The sequence below is a fragment of the Peromyscus maniculatus genome, chromosome 14, assembly GCF_049852395.1.
Source record: "Peromyscus maniculatus bairdii isolate BWxNUB_F1_BW_parent chromosome 14, HU_Pman_BW_mat_3.1, whole genome shotgun sequence".
NCBI lineage: Eukaryota > Metazoa > Chordata > Mammalia > Rodentia > Cricetidae > Peromyscus > Peromyscus maniculatus.
Genome location: NC_134865.1, coordinates 45,310,442 through 45,336,635, shown reverse-complemented (window position 1 = coordinate 45,336,635; position 26,194 = coordinate 45,310,442). Strand labels below are relative to the sequence as shown.

Below are 26,194 nucleotides of genomic sequence, written 5' to 3'. Positions count from 1 at the left end.
TATGGAATGCTTATTAGGTGATATTTTTAGAGGAAAGAAAAAAGAAAGGTAAACTGACCATTTAAATATGATGACTGAAGGCCTTAATATAAAGAAATGTTCATGGGAAATTAATACTGGGACAGTGGTGGTACAAGAAAGAAAATTACAGAGAACATAACGAGCACAACAAGATAAAATAAGTTCCATTTGACAAAATTTATAACATATATTAGACACTAAAATCATTTCACAACAGCTATAAATCTGTAAGTTTTAATTGGTAGAACTTTCTATTTTAAAGTTAAATATTTTAAGAAAAATGGTAAATACATAAAAATTCTGTACAGCTGTATTAATAAATACTAGATATATGTTGTGGGAGGCCAGCTGGGAGACCAGCTCCCACATTTCAGGGTACTCTTGAGGAGTGGGGGATAAGAGATTTAGATAGAAGGATAGAGGGGAGAGAAACAGAAACACAGGATAGCCTCGGGAGGGCCTGGATCCTTATCCACTGGCCCCTCCTGTCTTTCTAAAGGGCCTTTTATAGGAATGCCAAGGGGTGGAACAAAAGACCTCCCCTAGCTCAGCCAAGTGTTGACCCTTTCAATCACCTAGAAACCATGTACATAGCCAAGCAATCCTCTAATGTAGCTCTGCTGGGTAAAGCAAGCTCAGATCTCACTAAGAAACCTCTGTGGGCCTCCACCATATATAGAATATATATGTTATGAAAACAAGATTATTACAGAATACTGCAGAGCGTTAATTTTATTTCACACTTACAGATACTATGTAAATTGTCAAGCAGCAGTTAAGGAAGACATTATTCAGCCCTTAGCACAATATTACAGAGAAGTAAATGACTTAACGTCATAGAGGAGAAGAATGAAAGTAGGCACATCGGTCATGGTAATACACCCACATTTAAATGCATGTCGAATTCCAACTCAATATATAAGAGCAGAATGTAACCACTATGGAATAAATGATAATAGTCGTCCATGTAATCAATTCATGCTATCACTGATAACAATTACCCTCATTTATTGAGAGCTCACCACCAGTCATGATGTTGGCCATTTGTCTCACATTATCTCCTTTAACATCCTTGGTATTTGTGAACTATTTATTGTCATTTCCATTTTACAGATGAGGGGACAAACTTGACTTCACAGTCCAAATCTTTAGCTACAATTTCATCATGTGCAATACTTTTATAGTATTGTAATGAAACTGTTTTAAAATATACTTAATCATTTGACAATCATACATTTTATTATAGCTACATCTCAAGACCCTGGATGGAAAGCGCATAAAAGTTACTATAAAAAGTGTAAATAAGTCATAGGCCAGTGAGATGATTCAGTGACTTACTGCCAAGCCTGATGACCTGAACTTGATCCCTAGAACCTCCGTGGTGGAAGGAAAGAATCAACTCCTACAAGCTAACCTCCACACATGCATGCATACACACACACACACACACACACACACACACACACACACACACACACTAATAGATGTATTTAAAAAGTTATATAAAATAAAAACTAGTAATTCTTAAACTACAGCAAAAAACTTCATAAACATATCCTTACTTTTGAATGGCTAAATTTAAACAATGTTTTAATTCAAATCTCTCTATTTGTAGAGTGTATAGAAACTATAAATGACTTTAATACATTTTTAAATATATTTATATAGAATATAATTGTCTGCAGAGAAGTATAAAGTAATCCACTGTTCTATTATACCAGCAGATAAACAGCATATTAAATAAGCATATTTATGTACTTTTCTTTCAAGGAATGTTCACCTACAACTCCAGGTTTATGAAATAGGGTGCAGCTCAGCGAAACAGCACTTACCTAGCATGTACAATCACTGGGTCCCATCTCCGGTAACACACACACACCACCACCACACCACACCACACCACACCACGCCATAGCATACTCAACAAAACTGTTTTGCATACTTTGAATAGTACTACTTTTCACTTTCCTTATACTATATGTGTCCCTATTTCCAGACATTTGGTCTAGAACATACCTGTTCTTAAACATCTGAACTGTTCACTTTACTGTAGAAATTTCTAGAGAATTTAAAAGCATAGCCATGAAAACTATCTTTCAAATTAGCAATTAAAATAAGGCTTACCATTTTAATGCCCGTGGAAAAGGTCACTGGCTTCGTGGATCTGGGCTTCTCTAGCTGCATTTCCAGCTGAGTAGATCTGTCTTTGTGCTGAGCCAAGAGCAGAGCAACAGGGAGGTCGGAGCTCTCCTGTAAGAATGTTCAGCATGAAACTTAAGACAGAAAGAATAAAATGCACAACATTCAAAGTATGCCTCTTCCAGAAGCATATCATGTCAGCTAAATATTCACATTATGTATAACACTTTACAAAAGAATACTAACATTTCATAATAAGAAAAGGCTGCTGTAGACTCATAAATCAAAATAACCTGCAAACAGGTGTTTTTATAAAATCCACATTAAAGATAATATAATAGGGTCTTATTTCATCTACCACCAATCCATTTATTAAAGAAAGAAAGCTAATCAGGAAAAGAGCCGTAGAAAAGGCTGTAACTCAGATCAGAGGTTTATCTGAGACACATTCTTTTCACCCCAGAGTTCAGACCATTTGAAATGTTTCCCATTAGATTTCACCTGAGGCTGTTTGCGAATAATCCTTGTTCTGTTTTTGCACAATGGAACTATTGTAAGTTCCACCACATGCATATTTTATTTTTAAATTTTAAATCACATTTTAATCAAGTAACAAAATGATAAACATTTAATATCATACATTGTTACTACCCAGGACCACTGTTTACACAAATCTGTATACACCCATATTTGAACAGCAAATCACTTTATCTTAATAAGGAGAGTGTTATTTATCCTGTTCAACATGAAGCACGCACATGCTTGAGGTGCAGTGGAGCTAATGTCTAACCTAAATAATACCTAGACCTTTTCCTTTCTGAGGTGTCAGTCAAATAAGAACCCAGAAACATATGGAGCGAAAGGATCTCTCCAGCCCCACCCTTCCCGTGTATATTCTGTATCCAGAAACAAGATAAAAACTATCAGTTTTTAACAGTACAAAACCCACCACTTTCTATTTCTCATACTGAAGTTGCACGTGAAAGGCTATACAGCAAGTGCAAGGCCAGCCTGGGCAGTTTATTGAGGTCATCTAAAAACACAAAATAGAGAAAGGGATGCATCTCAGTGATGCAGTGCTGTGCCTACCATATCTGAAACTCTAAGTTCAATCCACAGGGCCACCAAAAAGCAGGGTATTGAGGAATAAAGATAGCAGTCACCCAGAATTTAATCCTCAAGAAACTCCCCTCTTAACATTTCATAATACAAAAACGAACCTTACTACAGATTCTCATATTCTTCCCAGATCTAACCCATTAATAATTTTTAAGCACAAATGTAACTGAATAATACATTTAAAGTAACTGTTTTAAAGTTCCAGCTTAGAAGCAGTAACAAGCAACTCCAGTCAACAGAACTGTTTGAAAATAAAGATGCACATCGAGACTTTAATTTTTTAATTGCATTTATCTCTGTGTGTTTGAATATTTGTCTCATATGCATGTTGCAGAGCATGGGCAAAGATCCAAGGACAATGTGCAGGACTTGGTTCTCTCTTTCCACTAACATTAAGATTTTATAACATAGCAGGGCATGGTGGTAAAGGCTGCAATATCTAATAGAAAAATCAGGAGTTCAAGGACAACTTCAGCTACACAGTGAGTTCAAGGCCAGCCTGGACTACATGAGATCCTGTCTTAGGAAACAAAACCAGGAGCCGGAGAGATGGCTCAGTGGTTAAGAGCACTAGCTGCTCTTCCAGAGGACCCAGGTTCAATTCCCAGCAACCACATGGTGGCTCACAACTATCTGTAACTCCAGTTTCAGGGATCTGATGCCCTCACACAGACATACATACATACATGCAGGTAAAACACCAACACATGAAAAAGAAAGAAACCAAAATAATTTTGCAAGAGCAGTATCACAAAAATTAAAACATACAAGGACACAAATTTCTTTATAAAATAGAGCCTAAACCTGGGTTTAGCAATAATAAGGGTGAACAAGAAACGATAAGAGAATAGTCGATACCTTTCATTTCATACTCACAACAAAGCATGTGCACTGCACTCTTGTGTACTCCTGTGACAATTTTAGACCTCCACCAGGGATTTTGTAATAATCCATAACATTAAAGAGGATTTAAATGGGCTACAGCCAAAAATGCCTTTTTAATATATCTTTTCATGTGCACAAACTGTAAAAAGAAAAAAAAACATTCTTGGCTAAAAACTAAACCACTGGGCTAGGAAGATAGTTGGACAGGTAAAGGTGCTTGCCCAAAAGTCTGGAGACCTGAGTTCGAGCCGCTAGAGCACATAAAGACAGAAGAAATAAAAAGCTCCACATTCATGCACAAACACACACGCCATGCACTCACACACATAAGAACTAGTTAATTGATGTTTTAAAGTCACATCCAGGGCTGGAGAGACGAAGACTCAATGGTTAAAAGCATTTGCTGATCGTCCAGAGGATCTGGCTTTAGAATTGAACTCTCCATTTCAAAGCATAAACCTTAGTGTTTAATGACTGAACTATCTGTCCGGCCCAGAGACCAATGTTTGGTTCCAAGCACCACACTGGGCGGCTCATAACAGCCTATAACTCCAGCTCCAGGAATCCAGATCCCTCCTCTGGCCTCTGGGAGTACCTGCACTCACATGCACATACCCATACACAGATACACACACATATACATAAATAATTAATCATTTTTAAAGTTAAATCACTGGCTTCTAATTTATATTTGCAAGTGAATGCAAATACTTATATATAACAAATTTATTCTAAAAAGGCAAAATTCCACATATAAAAGCAAGAAAACGGGGCTGGAGCTATGGCCCAGCAGTTAAGGGTGCTTGCTGGCCCAGCACTTCCATCAGACAGTTAACCCCCACACACAAAGAGACACATAGACACATACATATATATTGTTTTAATTTTAATGTAAGACAGAGTGCTCACTTCAAATAAGTTGCTAACCAAGAGTGGATTGTTATAATCCTTGTTTCTCATTCTCATTAAAGGAACTGAGTGTTTAAATGTCTTCAGAGCTGAAATTTTATAACACTAAGTATTCTAGGCATCTCACTTACTACCTAGCCACAGAATGTCCTTTAGATCCATCACTTCTGCTTTAGCGCTCGAACCCTGGGAGCCTGGACGCCTTTGTGAGCGCTAAAGCAGAATTAAAACAAACGTATGACAAACGCATCTCCAGAGTGGATAAGCCTGTGAAAGGTGCTCTGGAGAACAGAGACCATGCAGGTCCAGTTGGGGGTTACTTCTCTGTTCTGAGCATCACACTCCCCCTTGGAAGGCTGCAGAGTCCACAGTAATTGCCTAAAGGCACACTGTTTAATATTTAAAGAAATTTTAATAAGACTGCCTGTAATGCTCATTAAAAGCTTTATAATGACCATTTTTAAAGATTATTTTAACTGACTTTAAGCAAGCCATCTGGCAAACAATATTCCTAATAAGAATCAGCTACTGCATTTGACAACAGCATTAACTCATAAAATTTAAGACATAAACGGAACAGAATTTTCAAACAGGAATATAAAAAGGTTTAATAACACAGAACCTGATTAAAAATCTTTTTCCAAACTATTAAAAAATTGAATTTACAGTTAGGATTAAAATAAATGGACTTTTTAGCCAACATTATGGCAAATGCTAAGCCATAAACATTCAGACTGTAACCTTAAACCCTGCCATCCAGTACAGTGTGCTGCCAGGGCTTTTCAGAAGGTTAAAAAGTGACTCTGGGCACAAAGACCAAACTTAGAAACAGAAAGAAAAGAATTCTAATAAGTCCTCCTTGCATAAGTGTGGTCCAGGGAATAATTCGAAGGCTAAATCTTTTAGACATACTTACAAATGTCAAATGTTAGCTTTCCTTTTTTATAAAAAATCTAACATAAAAATACATAGAAGAATACATTGTCACTTCATTAATACAGATTAATCAAGATAAAATAAACCTAATTCAGTTAGTCAAGGACTAAACGTAAAAAAAAATTAAATAAAGATGAAAATATTAAAACTAAAAATCTATAAAGGCAAATTTAAAAGCTGAAATCAAAAGCCCAACTGCAGTGGTATTGTACTAATAATGAATACAGCGAATTACGAAGCATTATTTAACCACCATGTTACATGGTCTAAACAGTGAGGAAATATGTGCAGTAATGACTTGCAGGTGAAGAAAACAGGAAGCGAGAGGCGGGAACTCACGAGAACCGGTATTAACTCCAGATCACACACACTGTACAGGCCGGCGCGAACGGCTGACTTCACGCCTCGCTGCATTTGAGGGAGCTGGACGCCAGCAGCGGCTCCGGGAGGCAGCGGCCGGGGCTTCTGAGCCAGCCTAACGCCACCAAGGACTAGCGAGAGAGACCGCTCCGGATGCACAGTGGCTGAGGCACACGTTCTCCAGCTTAGACGCGGCCAGCAAGTCAGAAGCAAATTCATTTTCTACTCCCAGAAAGTGGGGAGGGGTTTTTAAACTACATTTTAGTGTGTGTGTGTGTGTGTGTGTGTGTGTGTGTGTGTGTGTGTGTGTGTGTGTTCGCGCGCGTGCGCCATGGAGCACATATGGATGTCAAAGGACAGCTTGTGAAGGTCAGGTCTCTCCTTCCACCAAGTGGGTCCTGGGAATTGAACTCAGGTCGTCAGGCTTGGCAGCAAGCACTTGACTTGCTAGACCATCTCACCAGCCCTAGACGGGCTTTTAGGATGAACACTTCCTATGTAATCCTTATTAATCCTCTTTCCTTATTTGTATTTATTTTCTCACCTACATCTAATTTAAGATGTTTCTTGCTTTTTATTCTACCTCTGGTTAACTGGTTTAAAATGCTTTTTGAACAAAGACACAATAGAAAATACATTTACATTTATCCCATCATAGAATCCAACACAGCAATTAAGACTGAGGACCCGTCAACACTGAAGACATGCCTCAGGGAAATTAATATATGAACACAGAATAGAAAGGGAATAATGCAGAAAGACTTCCCCAGAGAGGAACATTTTCTAGCTTGTGATGTCACCAGTATCGCAAAGGGTTAAAATAAGTATCAATAATAAAGTATCAATTCCATGAACCACTTCTCAGACCATAGTCACTAGTGCTATTTGCTAACAAAGATGAATACAGAGCTAACTGCTAGAAAGTACTAATATTCTAACAACACTCCCCTTTCATCCAAATATATTATTTTTCATGCAAAAATATGACATGCAGTCATTATATTTCAGCACATAACCAATATATTCAAAAACTAGCTTGTTGGGAAACTATTAAGAGAAAATGCTCTAAAAACAATGTTTTAGTAAGCTTAGAGACATAAACAATCTATTGAGTGTTATTTATATTTATGTCAGTTTTAATGTTACCCTCTCATCTGTAAGTGAGATGAATATAGACAAAAAGCTGAAAAGGGGGAGGAGGAAGGGGAAGAAGGAAGGGAGGGGAGGAGGAAGGGAGAGGGGAGGGGAGGGGAGGAGGAAGGGAGAGGTGAAAGGAATCGGAATACAGGGTTTCTCTGTGTAACAGCCCTGGCTGTCCTGGAACTCACTTTGTAGCCCAGGCTGAACTCGAACTCAGAGATCCATCTGCCTCTGCCTCCCAAGTGCTGGGATTAAAGGCGTGCGCCACCACACTCAGCCATTGACAGCCTTCTTTAAGGTCCAAAAATGTGTTGTGTCTACAAGCATCTTCATATCTTAGGACAAATCACTTTAACTTCTTTATAGAAGTTGCCAAGATATAACAAGGGGGTGAGTATATGATAAAACTATAATTAAAGTCACTTTCATGATCCTATCACTTAACTCTCTTTGGAGTGGAAATTGGATACCCAATTCTAGGAACACACACTTTTTTTTGAGTGGATACTATAAAGTGGTTCTAATCAACCCATGAAGGGCAGAATCTACGCCCATGCACCTGAAATGGAGCAGGTCCTTCACTCATCAGCGGGTGTGCTGTGCTAGTTTCCCAGCCCAAGCCTTTCAAACTGTAGGGCCCTGGCCCTCCATTTTGGGTAGCTGTTGCCTTGCTTGCTGACCTTGACCAGATGTCCTCCCTATGCTGATTCCCTGCGGGTTTCCACCCTCCTGAATGCTTAAGGGAAGTTCCTTGTTTGTGTATCCTGCATATTGGGTGTAAACAGCTTAGATGCAAGAATGTAGAACATCTGTAGCAAACTTCTGCCCTCCCGGGTTCCCCCATTGTGCTGTAAGCCTGTATTTAAGGTTTCTTCCCTCCTTCAATAAGCGGCATTCGGCATTCTGCTGAGGCGAATGACCCGCTGTTCTTGTCTCTATTTTTTGATCCACAGCCCCTCCCTCCGGCATGGTGAACCAGTGGTGGTAGCACAGGCGCTGCCACCACATCAAACCACACCATGTCTACTTCTTTACTCTTGGAATACTCCTTCCTCCAGCTCTGAGATACGGCACAAGACGTCCAACTAAGAAGCCACACCAGCGGCGGGCATAGAGACCTGAGAATATTCTGCAGAGGAGAGGATTCCAAAGACCCACTTAAATTCTTTTTGGTTTGGTTTTGTGGAGACAGGGTCTTACTATGTAACTCTGACTATCCTGGAACTCACTATATAGACCAGACTATCCTTGAACTGACAGAGATCCACCTGCCTCTGCCTCCTGAGTCTTGGTATTAAAGCTGTGCGCCACACTGCCCACTTGAATTCTTGACTCACAGAACTGTAAGCATAAAAATTATTTGAGATGAGGGATTGAAGGATATGTCTTACTATTCAACAATATATATTGTCTCAGGCCATGGTGACGCATGGAGGCAGAGGCAGATGGATCTCTGTGAGTTCAAGACCAGCCTGGGCTACAGAGTGAGTTCCAGGACAGCCAGGGATACACAGAGAAACCCTGACTGGAAAGCCTCCTCCCCACCCACTCAAAAAAACCAACTAACAGAAGCAAAAGAGAAGTTTGCTCGGCAGATAAAGGCCCTGACTTGCCTTGTAATCCTAACAACCTGAGTTTAATCCTCAGAACCCACATAAAGCAAAAAAAAAAAAAAAACCAGCCCAACAACATTGTCCTCTGGCCTCTACACATACACCATGGCATGCACATGTTCTCCACCCCACCCCATCCTTGCACACATAATAATAAATAATAGTTTTACATTTACATATATCAGGGGAAAGCTGAAAGTAAACTAGAGCAGGAGCACTCTGAGCTGCCGTTAAATGCCATTATTCAGCAAAATCCACGGGAAGATTGGTTTGGAAGTGGTAATCAGCGTTAGTACTGACCAGCTCGTCTAAAAAGGCCTGCTTGTTCTTCCTCTTCAGAATCTGCTGCAGCTCTTCTTCCTTTTGGATGAACAGTCTTCGCTGTTCGCTCTCCTGCCGTTCTACCTCCAATGCTTCCTCCAACTCCTCCTGCTCCCGAGTCTAAACAGAAATGACACAGGGAATGGATGACTTCAGCAACCAACAGCAGTCCACGCTGTCCCCTCCCTCTGTATTCCTGGAAACAGCAATGGCATGACTTGTGCTAGAACGGAACAATTCTACACAGAAGAAACTAGGATGCCTATTACTCCATGTGAGCCTGCACTATCCCAGGGGCTCACAAACACCCAACCAAGTAGACGAAGCCCAGAACTGAAATGGAGTAACTGGTTAATACTGGGTGGGGTGGGTGTGGTAATCTGTAATTATTATAGACAATTTAAAGTCATTCAATTTATGGAACTTATCATGGACTTTCTTTTTCAGTTCATGTATTGGGCAGATTCCTCCTTTAACAAAACACCAAGTTTTCAGGGAGAAAAGAAGCTGCGCTCCTGTACTCTGTACTCAGTGTGTGCAAGATCAAGCGATCAGGTCCACTGTAGTCCTTATCCTGATGACAGCAAACCCACCCCTCAGGTGACCTCGTTCTCAAGGCCATTCAGTTTGCTCTCTCCTGTCTGTTCTCCCTAAGTCAGCTGCTAAGTCTTGTGAGCATTTCTCCCAATCAGTTTTACAAATTCCCACACCCCTGTTAATAAGTCAGTGCTTTTAATGCAAGCTTCCAGTGGAGAAGGGAATGCAAACATCATCAAGAAGGATTAGTGAGAGTGTCTGTAAAAAGATGTATCTACATAATGTGTCTGAGGGTCTGCAATGGAGCGCATCAGGTGTGGATACTGCATACACAGTAATGACACGACTGATCTGCTCATAAGTTTTCCTCGGGACTACAGGTAGAAATAGAAGGGATTCATAGTGTTGGTGGTGAACTGTGTCCCATGAAGAGAGAGGCTAAAGATCGACATCCTGGTACTAATAAATATGACTTTATTTTTGGTGTAGAGTGAGAGGGGAGATCTCTGCGGATATAATCAGGTTAAGACAAATATCCTACTGGAAATCTGGACACAGACACATAGGGGAAAGACCATGTGAAGACAGACAAAGCATGGCAATGCTTGCTGGCTACCACCAGAGGCTAAGAAAGATCCAGCCCTGGAGCCTAGAGATATTATGGCCCTGCTGACACCTGAATGTCAGGCTTCTAGCCTTCATAACAGTGAGAAAATAATGGCTAAGCCACCTAGGTTTTGGCAAATTGTTCTGGTAGCCCCAGGAAAGCAATACATAGTTTTAGAATTTCACACAGTAGGTATTAGATATCCCCACACACACACACAGTACAACAACCTATTAAGCAAACAGGGCAAAGATATGAAACAAGTTAGATTGTTTGGTGTGAGTAAGTCATGAGGCATGGAAAAGTGTTTTCAATAAAGCCAGAGAAAGAAGGAGGAGGACGATCACGGCACTTCCCTATAGAACACCAAAGGATCCCTGGGAAGACATCTGAGAACCCAAGGAGAGGGTTAGAAAGATGACTAGAAGCAGTGAGACAGGCACACAGACAGAACTGGGCTCAAGCTAACCGGAAGACCGGGTAGAATAGTATTCACGTAACTTTGTAAAAAGGCCCCTTAACTATGTACTACTAGAATTAGAAGAAGAGCCAGGTTTCCAACATAAGCCATCAACAAATCATGGAGACTGAACAATGGCTTCAGCACTGATGGATACTAGCACCATTCACTGAGATGATGAATACAATAAGAGACAAGATGGACTTTAAGTCAGAAGATATCACAAGAGACAAAAAAAGACATAATAGGATGATAAAAAGTATAACCTACAAGAAAATATAAAAGTTATACATGCATTCAGTATCAGATCACCGAAATATATAGGGCACATACAATGACAACTGAGGGGAGAATTAGGCAGCAACACAAGAAAAAATTAAATGGTCCACTTTTAATTAATGGATAAACTATCCAAACAGACTGCCAATAAACACAGACCTCAAACAATACTACATAGAAAATGGCACAAAAATACATACACAAAATATTCTACTTAAAAGGAGCAGACTACATGTTCTTTCAAAGAACATACAAAACTTTAGTCAGGACTGATCACAAAATAAAAAAATAAGTCTTAGAAATTTTAAGGAAACTTAAACAAGCATAATAAATACTTTATGTATTCACATGAGGTGTATAAAACAGTCAAACTCAGAGCTATGAAGAAAGCTTAGTTGGTGAAGTCCAAGAATGGAAATGAGCTTGACCAGTGTTCAGATGCAAACTTAACTGCTCAGAGGTAATAAAAGAGACACTAGCAACAACAGCTGTCTACCTTAAAGATCCATTTCTTAAGAAGTACAGTTTAACTTAATGTTGTCAAAATGGTTTTTGCTACAGTAAGGTGAGTATCCCCCTAACTACATACATCTATACAGTAGGGCTGTATTTCTAGGAATTTAAATTTCTGTTTAAATTCCCTGTGAATATAACTGCTTTTAAAAGGAGGGTAGCTTCTTAAACTATTATATAAAACCTCCACACTGATTTCCATAAGAGGCTGTACCATATGATCCAGCTATACCCATCTGGGGTCTATACTCAAAAAATTCCATATCATATTTGAAAGATACCTACTTATGCATGATGATTTCTGCTCTATTCACAACATCCAGGAAATAGAAACAGCCATTTTGTTTTTGATGGACATCACTAGATGCCCATCAACTGATGACCAGATAATGAAAATATGGTAATATTTCCACAATAGAATATTATTCAGCTCTAAGAAAAAAATTATTCCAAGGCTTAATGGCATGTGCCTTTAATCCCAGCACTTAGGAGGCAGAGGCAGGTGAATTGTGAGAGTTTGAGACCAGTCTGGGCTATATAGAGTTCCAGGACAGCCAGTGCCACATTGAGGGGCCCATGGCAGATGAAATTTGTAGGTAAATGGCTGGAGCTGGAAACAATAATTTTGAGTGAGGTACTCCAAACCTAGAAAGTTGTTACGTTTTCTCTTATCTGTAGATGTTAGCTTTGACTCTTCAGATGTGTGCTTCATCTATAATGCCCATAGAAGACAGAACATTACTAATGGCCATGGGGAGGGGCTTCCCAGGCAGAGCAGTGAGACTGCACCGGCATGAAGAGCTAAAAGGGAACAGTGGAATAGGAATAGTTAAACCGGGGGCGGAGGGAAGGGTGGAGGAAGTACCATGGGGAGAGAGAACTAACACTAAAGACCTTTCAAAAAGGATACATGGGAACCTACTACTACAGAAGCACTCTAAAACGTAAAACATATACACACATAAAGAGTTAAAATGAAGTTACACTATGACAGGGTAACAATATCCCTAAAAAAATCCGAGAAGTTAACAAATAAACAGCCCATACCAGGTATGAGTTACTTCTTTTGGAATTACTGGCCATGGAGGTCCCAGAGAACCCCAAACATTGCAGGCTATTTCCAATACTACTGGTTACCTTCCGAATTTGACAGTGCAAAGAAACATAATCGAGTCCTGGAACCGGGTCAAATCAGCCCAGAACGGAAGGAACTAAAAGCTTTATCCTACTATCTAGCTTCCATAGCTCTGGAAGGTGCCACACAAACTACTAGAGAGAAAATTACTCATCAGTCCTAATCAGCTATGAGCCCTGTGAGATAGCACTGTCCTGGGAAGACACAGCCATGGTACACAGTGGCTGGCACAAACATCTTGAGAGTGTCCAACCACTTTCTCGTTGGCTTAAGTCCTGCTCCACAAGATGGAATCCATGCTTGGCACCATTGTTGGGCTAAGAACTTATGGCTTGTAGACAGGTAATAGTGGGAATTCACTACCATTATGCCACCAAATGGATACAGAGTTAAACCATCTCCTAATGACTTAGCGTTATACCCATAGATCCACATATCTATCAACCCTAATTTGAGAAACTTCTATGTACAGTAGACGGTGATTAACAGTGATCCACAATTGGCCAAGGTGTAAACACTAAGAAACTGCAGAATGCTCTGCCCTAAATGAACATATATACTGCACACCCACTCCCAAGGCTGAAGAGGTGGCCGGCAGAGTGTAAGAGCCTGAGGAAGTAGAGGACTGCAAGAAAAGTGTCTTCTGAACACAGCAGAGCAGTTGTACACAGGACCTCAGAGCAATATCGACAGCATGTGCAAAACCTGTCCAAGCCCAAGCCAGACCAAATCCCAGCGTGGAGAGGAAGTTGAGCCCACAATCCCAGCCCTGGCCATGGAGCCATTGGCAACCAAGAGCTGCTGTGAGAGGGAGAAACAATTTTCTCTGAGAGTGGAGCTGCTGGTAACTCTCCAGGGAAGACCGCACATCCAAGGATATTTGAGCAGCACAATTCCTTGTGACATACTTTTTTCAAGGGACACAAGACTGGGTGGGTAGGGAAGGGAGGGATAAATTGAGGAAGAATCAGAAAGAGTGAGGTGAATATGATTAGACATTGTATGAAACACTCCAAGAACTAATAAAATCTTGTTCAGTATGATGTGAAAAATTTTGTCACTCATACAAAAGAAGAGAATACTTAGCAACTAACCAGCTTTAACTTATTTTTCTGGATGACATCTTTGTTTTCCTTTTGATATATTTCCATTTTCTTTTTGGTGTTCTCCAAATCCACATTGTTGGTCAAGTTGAAGACTGTGAAAGAAAGGAAACAATGTCATGAAATAGTTTTAATATAAATCTTACGGTGACTATAAAAAGCCAAATATTCAGCATTGTGAATTCTTCCTCATTGGATTATCAATCTTTATAGTTCTCCTGTGTCTTTTAATCATCCATCAATCTTATTGGGTCACTCACAACAACCTCGAACTCTAGCTCCAGGAGTATCTGACACCTCTGCCCTCTACAGACACTGGCACTTACATGGAGACACACACACACACACACACACACACACACACACACACACACACACACACACTTAAAAGTTAATAAAAATAAATCAAAGTCTACCTTCTCTATATTGCAAACACCTATGGAATATGTAACACAGGCACTTGACCTATTACCTCACTTAGCCTAAATCACACATTACAGATATAGGGTTGTGTTTTCTACATTTATTAAATAAGAGAAAGAGAGTGTGTGTTCCATAGAGTGCATGTGGAGGTCAGAGGACAACTGTGGGCATTAGTTCTCTCCTTCCATCACATGGGTTCCAGGGGTGGAAATCAGGGCATCAGGTTTGCAACAGGTGCCTTTACAAATCACTTTGCTGGCGGGGCACAGGTGATCTGGCCCTTCAAACGTGCATAAAAAAATCTGACCCCACTCCTCATCTGTCACATGGAGGGACTGCCCTCCCCCATCACTCACCTCTTCAGGTGAGCCAGTCCTGGGAGCAGGAAGGCAGGAGAGCTGACCCCACCCACTCTCATCTGCCATGTGGTAGCACCAGTGAGGGAAGGGTGCCTTTCCCCCACCCCCACCCCAGTCTCCTTCAGCAGGCAGGAGAGATGGCACTGGGGGGACAAGGATGGGAGAGCTGGTCCTACAATAGACGGGAGAGCGGGCCCTGTATCTGCCTCGGCAAGAGTAGAGCTGGCCCTGGTGGGGTGGTTGTGGGTGAGCTGCCCAGAGGGCATGAGAGCAGAAGAACTGGCCTCGCTCCTTGCTGCCTGCCGCAGTGGGTGAGCTAGCTGTGGCAATGCCGGAGAGCTTGCCCTAGTGCTGTCGATGAGGGAAGCTGGCAGGCTGGCCAACCCAGCTACCGCCCAGCCAGCTGACCAACCCAGCTACCACCCAGGCTCAGAACTAGAGCTATGACTTGGCCCACCCCAACAACCATGGCCATCTATGAACTTCTGGAGCACGTGAAAGCTGGACCTGCAGATCCAAAGCTGCAGGATCTCCACATGACACAGGACAACAGGATATCCAAGAGGAGCTCCAGGGAGAGCCGTTATCAGTGGTATAGCAGAAGCCAGAGGCCAGACCAATGACTCATTGCAATGAACACTTGCAAGTAAAGATATATGGACTAAAGGGTCTACTGTGTGACTCACTGTGTCACACCACAGCTTCTATACTAAGAATGTTGATGTGTTAGTTTTGGTTTTGGGTTTTTTTTTTAAGTTTTCTTTTAATTTTATTTTGTGGAGGAGGTTGCAAGGGCAGAGGGTGGATATGAAGGGACAGAGATACATAATGTGAAATCCACAAAGAATCAATTTTTTAAAAAGCCTTAAAAAAAATGAAAATTGTAGGGAGCCAAGAGGAAATGGAAATACATGCTCTGAGTTAGAAACACAGTTCAACCAATAAAAGATTTGGTATTTACTGCCCGCCCCCCTTCACACACACACACAAAAAACTACTTTGCAGACACAGTTCCCCTTCTGTGAATGCCGAAAGTACATTACTTCTTACTAGTCTCTTCTACTTTCTTCCTATCCTATATAAATGTTTTCAATGTACATGTGTTGTTAGACCTACTAGAATGTTCCTGTTTATTACTGGTTTAAACTTGCTATTAAATATGATCCAAAAAGTAAGTAAATGTCAATTCTGAGTTCAATTCATATGGTTAGATGCAATTTGTTTCTTTTGTAATTACAAATGCCATGATAAATCCCAATAAAAGCAAAACAGACAATGTTTATTTTATTTTTAACTTGGAAAATTGAGGTATTGCAATATAATAGAGGTGAATCAAATTGCAGATAATACAATCGCTTTCTCTCAAAAAAATAAGAATCATGAAATTGTATTACTAACATAAAAATGTCTTAGTTGAAGCAAGCTTATTGAGCTATAGTGAATTGGGACGGCACGGCATGCAGCCTCAGAGAAGGGGCAGGAGCTGACTTCCTGTAACAACCATCTGACCCTTTATCTGTTTGCTGGTGTGGCTCAGATGTTGACCTGACTCTAATCAAGAATTAAAAGCAAACAAAAACCCTATTGTACTTTCTGGAAGATTTAATGTTATTTAAGTACAATTTTAAAAGTCTTTTGACATTCAGAATTTACAATTAAATCCCTTCAGGGTTTCTCACCCTTTTAAAATAAGTATTCTCTGCACCCAAAGAATAATCTGGTTATTATGAAGCTAAGAACAAACGTTTGAGGAGATCCCTGGGGCAGGAGGAACAAAAGGTTCTATGTGCCCATTGTCATCCCCACAGAGAAGGGTCTGTTGTTAATGCCACAAGAAAGTTCATCTTCATATGCACTGTCTACTGTGAGTTCTTGACATCATTATTCAAGACTGCACACTTTAATTTTATACATGTGCTAGTCAAGGAATTCATAATGATATTTAAATAACAAAATGTCTTCATCTTCCTTCTGTGACTCCTCAGACCTGAACTAACCTCCTATCTCTAAGTCTCGTTGTATATTTAAGCATCCTTAACGCTACACTTCTACTACAAAACTAAAATCAAAACTCTTAACACCTGTCAAAAAAAAGCTCTAGACAACTTCCTTACTGGTGGTGGGCTAGTTAGCTGGTGTGAGGTCTTTTTTATTTGCTTATTTGCTTCTTTTATGAGACAGGGTTTCCTTTGCAACCCAGGCTGGCCTATAACTCATGACCATTGCCTCAGTCTTTTGGGTACTAGAATTGCGTGCATACATCACCACACTAGGCCAAAACCCACATGCCCCTCTCGCATCTCTGACTATTTCCCAGCATTCCATACCCAGACATAGACTACTAACCACTCATTAGGCCTATCGCGTATGTTCGGAGCACTGAGAGAAGACTGTTGAGTCACGATTCACAACTTGAGCTCTTGGTGCTTGTTCTCCATATACAAGAGGGCTATTATCGCCTGTTGCTTTTAGAATTTTGAAAATTATAGTGTGTGCAGCTCACTCTCGTAATCAGTAGGTGTTTATTAAATTGGCATTTTGTTCTTTTGACTAACAGAGAAAGTCAATACAGATGGCAAGAACATGTAAGTATCTTTGAAAGTCCAAGCACAAAGGAGACAGTTACGGAAACAAGATTTGACAGAAGTTCTATTTCTATAGTAACAATCAGAACAATGCCACATGAAAGTGGTAGAACCACACCCAACAGTTTTAAGGGCCCCAAACTAATGTCTTTATCCTACCCCTCATTTCTGCACACTGCCCATCTAACAAGACAAAACAATAAAACCACGATTCTACAACCTTCATTACCTTCTGTGGGGGCGGGGTCACGCAGAGGGTGCAGGCACACATATGCGTGCAGGGGAGGACAGAGGTCAGCCTTAGGTGTCACTTTTCCTGACAGCCATCCACCTTGTTTCCTGAAACAGGGTATTTATTCACTGGCTGAGAAGTGCCAAGTAGGCTGGCTGGCTGGCCTCAACCCCATGGATCTGCGGTCTCTGCCTCCTTAGCACTGGGATAACAAGCACAGGCCAGCGCAGCTGACCTGTTCACCTGGGTCCGGGGGTCGAACTCAGGTCCTCACACTTGCACGGCCAGCGCTCTGCCGACTTCCCCAGCGCTCCCACTTGCGTTGTCTTGATTAACACCCCTGACTGAAGTGTTCCGGGTCATATTTCAAGTCATCTGTCCATTCTTTCTAACCCACTTAGGATGTCAAATCGGTGAATATTCTCTCTAAAATGTCTTCTTTACTATGCCCACCACTACTGTCCATTCTATGATTTCCTATTTCTCATCCACACTACTGAAATGGTCCCTTGCTGGGCGGCGGTGGTGCACGCCTTTAATCTCAGCACTCAGGAGGCAGAGGCAGGCAGATCTCTGTGAGTTCAAGGCCAGCCTGGTCTACAGAGCAAGTTCCAGGACAGCAGGGATACACAGAAACCCCTGTCTTGGATGGAGGTGTCCCTTAAAAACCTCACTGGTTCATTGTGGGCCACAGACTAAATTTTACTGAAAGCCAAGTTTACAGCTTCTGATTTCATATTTACCTTTTGAAAGAAAATTATTTATGTATTTGTAAGTATGGGTGTTTTGCCGACATGCATGTCTGGACAACTTGTGCATGCTCTCTGAGGCAAGAAGAGGGCTTCAGATCTCCTGGGAGCAGAATAATAAAGAGTTGTGTGACGCCACCTGAATGCTAGGAATCAAACCTGAGTCCTCTGAAGAGCAGCCAGTGCTCTTAACCACTGACCATCTCTCCAGCCTTTTTTAACAAATAATTGTATACATGTATAGAGTAAATTGTGATGTTTGGTTTATGTACATACACTTGTGGAATTATTACAGCAAGCTAATTAACAAACCTATCACATCACATGCTCTTTTTTTTTGCAGTGGGAACATTTAACAGGTGGTATCTAATTATGATTTTAATTTGCATTTCCCTAGTAATTAGTGATGTGAGCAATGTTGCATATACCTGTTAGTTACTTGTATGTTTCCTTTTGAGAAATGTCGACTTGTTCATAAGGTTATTTGTATTCTTGCCACTGAGCTGCCAGTGGTTCTTGTACATTTCAGAGATGCGGTGATTTGAATAAGATGCCCCCCATAGACTCAGACATTTGAAAGCCTGGTCCCAGTTGATGGTGTTACTCAGGAAGGTTAGAAGGCAGCGTCTTATTGGAGGAAGTGCATCACTGGAGGTGGGCTTTGAGACTTTAGAGACTCTTGCCATTCCCAGTGTGTGCGCTCTCTGCTCCAGGCATGAGGTTCAAGATCTGAATCCTCAGCTTCCACTCAAGGTACCATGTCTGCTGCTTACTGCCATGCTTCCCTCTGGGGCAGTAAGCCAAAATAAACTCTTCCAAACATTGCCTAGGCCGTGGTTCTTTATCACAGCAATGGAAGAGGAACAAATGCAGGCGGTAACAGTGGCTGTCTGGTTTGCAAAGGTTTTCTCCCTGGCTGCAGACTGTCTTCTTTACTCTGTTGGCTCCTTTGCCCAGTGGAGCTTCTGAGTTTGTAAATCGTCTCTTCTCCTCCCTCCTCTCTTCCCCTCTCTGCCTTCCTCCTTACCTCCTCCCTCAGACTATTTAACTTAAAAAACACACACCATAACTATGCAGCTGGGACAGTTGGTTTTAATGTCAGCTTGTCACAAATTAGAAACATCTGAGCAATGAGCCTTACCTGAGAATAATACTGATTATTAACAGAAGCGGGAAGACCACACCAAATGTGGGTGGCACCTTCTGGTGGCAGCCAAGATTTAAAAAAGGGACATAGCAGAAGGAAGATTACTAGCTTTTCGCTTGCTGCCAAGTGTATTTACCCTGCTGCCGCTGCTGCTGCTGGCAATTCCTTTGTCGGTATTAGAACCAGCACATCCAGGCATCTATCAGTGACTGTACAACAGTACCTCTCCAACCACCCTCTAGGTCTTCAGCACCACACTGGGGCTACTGAGGCACCGAGTGCACGGACTGAGCAACTACTGAGTTGTCTACTTCTCCAGTGTGAGACAGCCATTGTGGACTACTCTGACTGGAAAACTGTCCAGTCGCAAGGACCAAGCAACTACTGGTTTGGCAGCCTCTCAGATGTGAGGTAGCTATTGTTACTATTTCAAAAGAAGTTAATCACATCAAATGTAAAATGAATTAATATAATTTTCATTCTATTGATTCTGTTCTTCTAGAGAACCCCGACTAACACAGCAATGTGGTGTTTGAATAAGAATGGTCCTCATAGGCTCATATGTTTGAATACTTGGTCCCCAGTTGATGGAACTGTTTGGGAAGGATTAGGAAGGATGATCTTGTTGGAGGAGGTGTGTCACTGGAGGTAGGCTTTGAGGTTCAAAGGATTCAAATCATTTCCAGGGTATTCTACGTCTCCTGTTTGTAGATGAAGATCCAAGTCTCGGCTGCAGCTCCTCCTTCCATGCTTTGCTCCACCATCATGGACTCTGACCCTCCGGAACTGTGAGCCCAATTAAACTCTATCTTTCATAAGTTACCTTGACCATGGTGTTTCATCTCAGCAACAGAAAAGAGACTAACACAGCATCTCCAACTGAATAATGCACAGCCAATGTCTAGTCTTTAACAGGAGTTCACTTCTTGTATAAATTATAACTACCATCTACAGTGCTGGCTCCACTTTTTTAAGGGAAGCAAAAGCACACAGTTACGGAATTTTCCCAGCCTTATACATTATTGGACTAAATTGCATAAAATAATAAGCACAATTGGTCTAGGAAAGCTTGATCACTGGTGCAAATAATTCCTGGTGCATAACTGAACTGGAGAGCAGAACAGAGAGGAACTTGAGGACAGCCTTTAATGGAAAAGCACTTGCTATGCATCATTATGCTTTGGCATGAGTCAGCAGTCTATGGAAGGAACGGGAAATGTCAGTGGGACAGTTAACCAGACATTGGGTCAGAGTCTCTATATACCTTCCAGACACACCTTCAGGAAATATGCATAATGGCATGATCGCGTTCAGATCAAAGGCACTGGTCTATAGGTTTGTATTGGTGAGGTATTGCAGGGGAAGATGGTGGCTCTGTGGGTAAGGTGCTTGCCAAACAAGCACAAGAACCTGAGTTCGGATCCCAGCACCCACAGAAAAACCAAGGCACAGCAGCGTATACTTGTAACCCCAGCACTGGCATGCAGAGACAGGAAAATCCCAGGGGCCTGCTCACCAGACAGTCTAGCCAATAGGTGAGCTCCACATTCAGAAAGGGACCCTGTCTCAAGAAAGAAAGAAAGTGGGGAAGACACCCAACACTCACTCTGTCCTCCATGTGCGCATGCATGGGTATCTATACCCACATGCTCACAGAGAAAGAGAAAATATTACAGGCCAGCTGTGATGGTGCAGGCCTGTAATCTTGGACTCCGGGAAGCAGAGGCAGGAAGATTTCGCAAGCTCGAAACCAACTTGACCTACATAACAATTATCGGAACACCCAAGGCCACATAGTGAGACTCCACCTCAAAGAAAAGGAAGAAAGTATTACATGCTGTAGAGTCTCACTATCCAAGCTTACCCTGTCCTGTTGCTAGTGCCTACTTCTAAACATGAACCTGTGGGCCCCAGGCTGCTCATTCCTTCAAATTAGTTCATCTCAGGAAAAAGTACATACGCAGGCCCAACCAGCACTTCATGAAAAGTCAAGGTCCCCCCTGCTGTTTCATCCCAGTTTCCTTGTCCTTCAGTTTCCTTTAGCTACCTAGAACACTCGGTTAGAACTGTGCTGGTGTATTCAGCCTGCCCTGTGCTTTTACCTGCTTTCTATCACAGAGTTTTGACTAATCCCACTGATTTGGGGGCATACGCAAACCGTTTCTTTGTGACGGCAATCCTCCTGCTTGTTCTCGACCTGAGCATCTTCAGTCTGTATCTACAGGCCCTTTGCATCAGCATCCACAATTCTACCAGCTTCTCAGTAAAACCCCAGGGACTCACACTTGCTAATACATATAAAGCACATATGACGACATTTAGAATGAAGAAGCAACAGTTCTAAGGCACTAAAATATTTCAGAAAAATCCCAAATTATGTTCTGCATATGCTTCTACTGGGGCGTAACAAATAACTTGGACACTTTAGAAAAGGGATATCTAGACTTTCTCAGAAGGAAATTTTTAAAAATTATAATACTAATACCTAAAGAATTTGAATTTTTTTAATTTGCCACATATAAAAACCTTCTAATGATTCTTTTTAATCGTGTTTTAGTAATAAAGTTACAAACTGGGAGAGTAAAAAGATGACTGTTTGATCCTCACAGTTTCAGTCTAATTTTCATAGGCTACACTCTCATATCATTTCCAAACCTGTACTTTGTAATAAATACAGTGACTTTTTGTTTCATAGTTACTAATTTAGTATGTGCTTTACAATGATTTATTTAGTGCGCATGTGTGGGGGTCAGACAACGTGGGGAGCTGGGGCTCTCTTCCACTGTGTGGGTCCCAGAAAGGAACTCAAATCTTCAGGTGTGGTGGGAAGCTGAGTAATCTCAGCAGCTCCAATTATCACAACTTTAAAAAGCATAACTTTTTAATCAATGTATCACAACTTCCATACCATTTAACAGTTTTGAAATTCTCTTTAGCAAAAGAGAAACAAGGCTCAATCCCTAGCCAGCACTGAAAGTAAAGGGAGCAAGCAGAGACAACACACTTTTGTGAGGAAGACACTTAGGACTAATCACATTGAAAAGAAGAACTAAGATCATTCTACATCTGCCTGGAAAACACTAACTAGTAAAATGCTACTCCACAGCCACCTGCTTCAAAGTTTTCCAACCTGCTGTTCCACAGAAGCATAAACAGTGATAAACATTTTTGTCTTTTGTTATCACAGACAACGTTAACAAATCCTACAAAGTAAGTCACAGTATTTCCTTTTGCTTAAACTGCATTGGTAGAATTGGTACATACAGACACCACCCTTCCTCCCAGGTAAGGAGTATTACCTCTATAATAATTTCTCTAAGACAAAATTACTTAAGAATACCCTTTACTTTGTATGATTTAAATTTGACAAATGTAGTTCAATTGCAAAAGAAAGTAACCTGTAAACATCACTACCACAAAAAAACCATCAGGAGCCTTTTGTGTTGAGACACTGTCTAGGCATCTAAAAGATAACAGCACAAGATATAAAGGCCAGCACATCCAATTAAAACATACCAATTTCCTCCACTTCTTCCAGAAAATCATTATACTCTCGTAGACTAGGAAAATCTTCTTCTCTTTTATTGTATCTACAGAGAAAAAAATCCAAGTTATATATATCATTGTAGACCATTTTATATAACCTGCTTGCTCATCCCTACTTAATTGATGCATGATATATAGGAAGAGATTATTTACTGTGTAAAACATTGTTTTCTTGATGTTGGGTTTATAACTAGACCAAGAATGCAAGCTGGGTTTGAGGGAGGTTTTGTTGGGTTGATTTTTCTTTTGTTTTTTTTTTTTTTTCTGTTTTTATTTTTTTATTTTTGGTGGGGTGTGGAAGGATTACTTCTGTTCACAATAAGCATGTGTTCTACCATGGAGCTATGCATGCAACCCAAAAACACCGTTCTGAAGATTCTTATGATTAACAGAAGATGTAGAATCAGAAGAGAATGCTATCACATGACAATTCTTAAAGGACTTAAGGAAAGAGATTTAATAAGGTGCCTCAGGGATATGAAATGAACTTAAGTAAGACATATCATTAAAAATTATATTATTTATTATAGTTATTAATTACAGAAAACTGAAGCTCAAATAAAAAAAGTTTTTCATGACAATAGTGACCTAAAACACAGGTCACAAAATACATAAATATTATAATGTATCAGTGAATAACAACAAAACTGAAAAGGTTAAAGGTAAACAATCAGAAGGAAAAGATGACTTCTTAAGGAAATGTAAGTCAAGATCAGCTGGCCACTGATGAAGTATTATCAATTCAGTATCTAGGAAGATGTCACTAAGCCATATGTATGCCATCCAAACAATGACTAAAAGGGCCTGGAGAGGTGGCTCAGTGGTTAGGAGCCTGTATTACGCTGAGGACAGCAAGGTCATGAGCAAAGGAAACAGGAGTGTTGCAGCCCCCTCTTCCGCCTGCCTTCTCTGTGTCCATGCAGAACTTCCATCAGCAGCATGCTAAGCCAGAGCATCTGGGGTCAACCAGCTCCGAGGTCTGCTGCAGGCACCATGAGGCGGGGAGGGCCTGGGGAAGAACTTGTCACTTTCAGTGGAAAACAAGCGGTGCCTACCAGCTATGAGACCCTGTACTTTGGATCTGGATTTGCTGCACCTTTCTTTATAGCAAGACACCAATTACTTAAGAAACAAGGATGTTTAATTCACTCTTTTAACAGATATAAAGAATGTTTAAGAGGTGTGATCTCTAACTCTTGTAGATTAAACTGTTGAATTCTTATACTGAATAAGATTGTAAATAAACTAATAACATGAAAACAAAAGAGAGAGAGAGAGAAAAGAGAATCTGTACTACTCCTGTAGAAGACCACAGTTCAGTTTCCAGCACCCACATCTAGTAGTTTACATCTGTCTGTAAATCCAGCTCCTGGTGGAGCCAACAGAACACCTCTAGCTCTCAGGGTAACCGCACTCATATGCACATATCCACACACATACACACTCACAAGAAAGATAATATAAAAAAATAAAATGATTATTTTTAAAAATTAAGAAGTAAGCCAGGCGGTGGTGGCATGCCTTTCATGCCACCACTTAGAAGGCAGAGGCAGGCAGATCTCTGAGTTCGAGGCCAGCCTGGCCCCAGAACATTCAGGGCCATACAGAGAAACCCTGTCTCGGGGGGGGGGGGGGGGGGGGGGGAGTCAATCATGAGTTAGCTGTATGGCTCAGAGGCAGAGCATATGCTTAGTGTACCCCAGGCATTGGGTTCAATCCCCCAACACCAAAAACACAAAACCTTAAGAAAATGTATTAATTTAAAAATAATAAAGTAACTTATAGCAAAAGGGCAAATAAAATGAACTCAAAACTAACAAATCATAAAAATGCACCCACATAAATGCAAAAATAAAGCATAGCCAACATTTTATCTAAATAAGCTTCAAACTGAAAGTTAAATGTTACCTCCTCAGTCCTTAGAGTAAATTCGCTTTGCCCACTACTCTATTTTCTAACTCCCTAATATCCTACACTACTTTACTAGTAAGCCTCATGAGAAGAAGGCTAATAGCTATCCTACACATCATTTCTTAATGACTGCTATACATATAACAGGGGTATTTGTTAATTGAATAATAAACAGCAAATGGATAAGCTGTGAAAACACCAAGAAAGTTCTTCCTGTGCTGTGCTCGCTTTGGAAGCACATACACTAAAATTGGAATGATACGGAGAGGAACATGGCCCTGTGCACGGATGACACGGAAATTCATGAAGGAAGTTCTTCTTTAACAAAGGTTAGATATTACAGTTACTATAAACTTAATACATTTTGTAAAATATGTATGTAGATGATTTTATAACTACTTCATTACTTGCTAAGCTGTTCAAAATTACATGAGCAAACAGTAATGATGACTATAGAAATAACTGTTGAAGTTGTCTTTGTTGGCCGATCCCTCAACAGTAACACTTACATCTTGAGCACTTTTTTCCGAATCTCAACCTCCTTGTCAACGGTGGGATCTTCAAAGAGCTGTACCCTGAAGTTGCTCTTTCTCAGTGGAGTACCACACTCAGGACAGTTCCCGGCTCCTCTCACAAACAGCAAATCCACACAGCTCTCACACCTATAAAGACACACATGTAGCTATGGTAGTAATAGTAGTTAAACAAGAAGAGGTCAGGAATTGGAGAGGGAGTTGAGGGAGACAAGAAGACCTAGAGTGGGGAGAGGGAGGGATGAAATGACGTAAATACAGTATTCAATGTATGAAATTCTCAAAAATAAATAAACTTTAAATGACAGAAAACATAGCATTTAAGGTAGTCTTCAAATCTACAAGCTTGAACAGTCTGCCCTTCAGGGAAGGACTAAGGTTGGGGGATGAAATTTCATGGCTACTTACAATTTTAGAAAAAAAAAAGAACTGTGCAATATCACTTTTATTTGGCAATTACTTTTAAGACACAGACAGCTGAAGAGATACTAGTTATAGAAATGTAAAAAGTAAATAACTGAGTGAGGACTAAGAAGACTCAGGCGAGGGAAACAGAAGAAAGGGGAATGAAAAGACTTCCCAAAGCACTGTCAAGTCTCGTTCAAAATGAGCTGAGCATCCCAGTTCAACCC

General features: G+C 40.8%; 1 protein-coding gene and 1 non-coding gene across 2 annotated transcripts in view; one reads left to right on the top strand and one right to left on the bottom strand.

The window, feature by feature from the left end:
- Positions 1–26,194, bottom strand: part of Mnat1 (MNAT1 component of CDK activating kinase) — a 179,451-nt gene that overhangs the window by 88,871 nt on the left and 64,386 nt on the right. The window contains exons 2-6 of the mRNA XM_006992726.4: positions 25,539–25,691; positions 23,089–23,162; positions 14,069–14,172; positions 9,423–9,563; positions 2,146–2,271 (exon numbers count right to left, since the gene is read on the bottom strand). Coding sequence (XP_006992788.1) covers positions 2,146–2,271; positions 9,423–9,563; positions 14,069–14,172; positions 23,089–23,162; positions 25,539–25,691 — 598 coding nt within the window. The remainder of the gene's footprint in view (positions 1–2,145; positions 2,272–9,422; positions 9,564–14,068; positions 14,173–23,088; positions 23,163–25,538; positions 25,692–26,194) is intronic.
- LOC121822558 (U6 spliceosomal RNA) lies at positions 25,250–25,352 on the top strand. Its single transcript, XR_006063744.1, has one exon. It is a non-coding gene; the product is annotated as a U6 spliceosomal RNA (small nuclear RNA).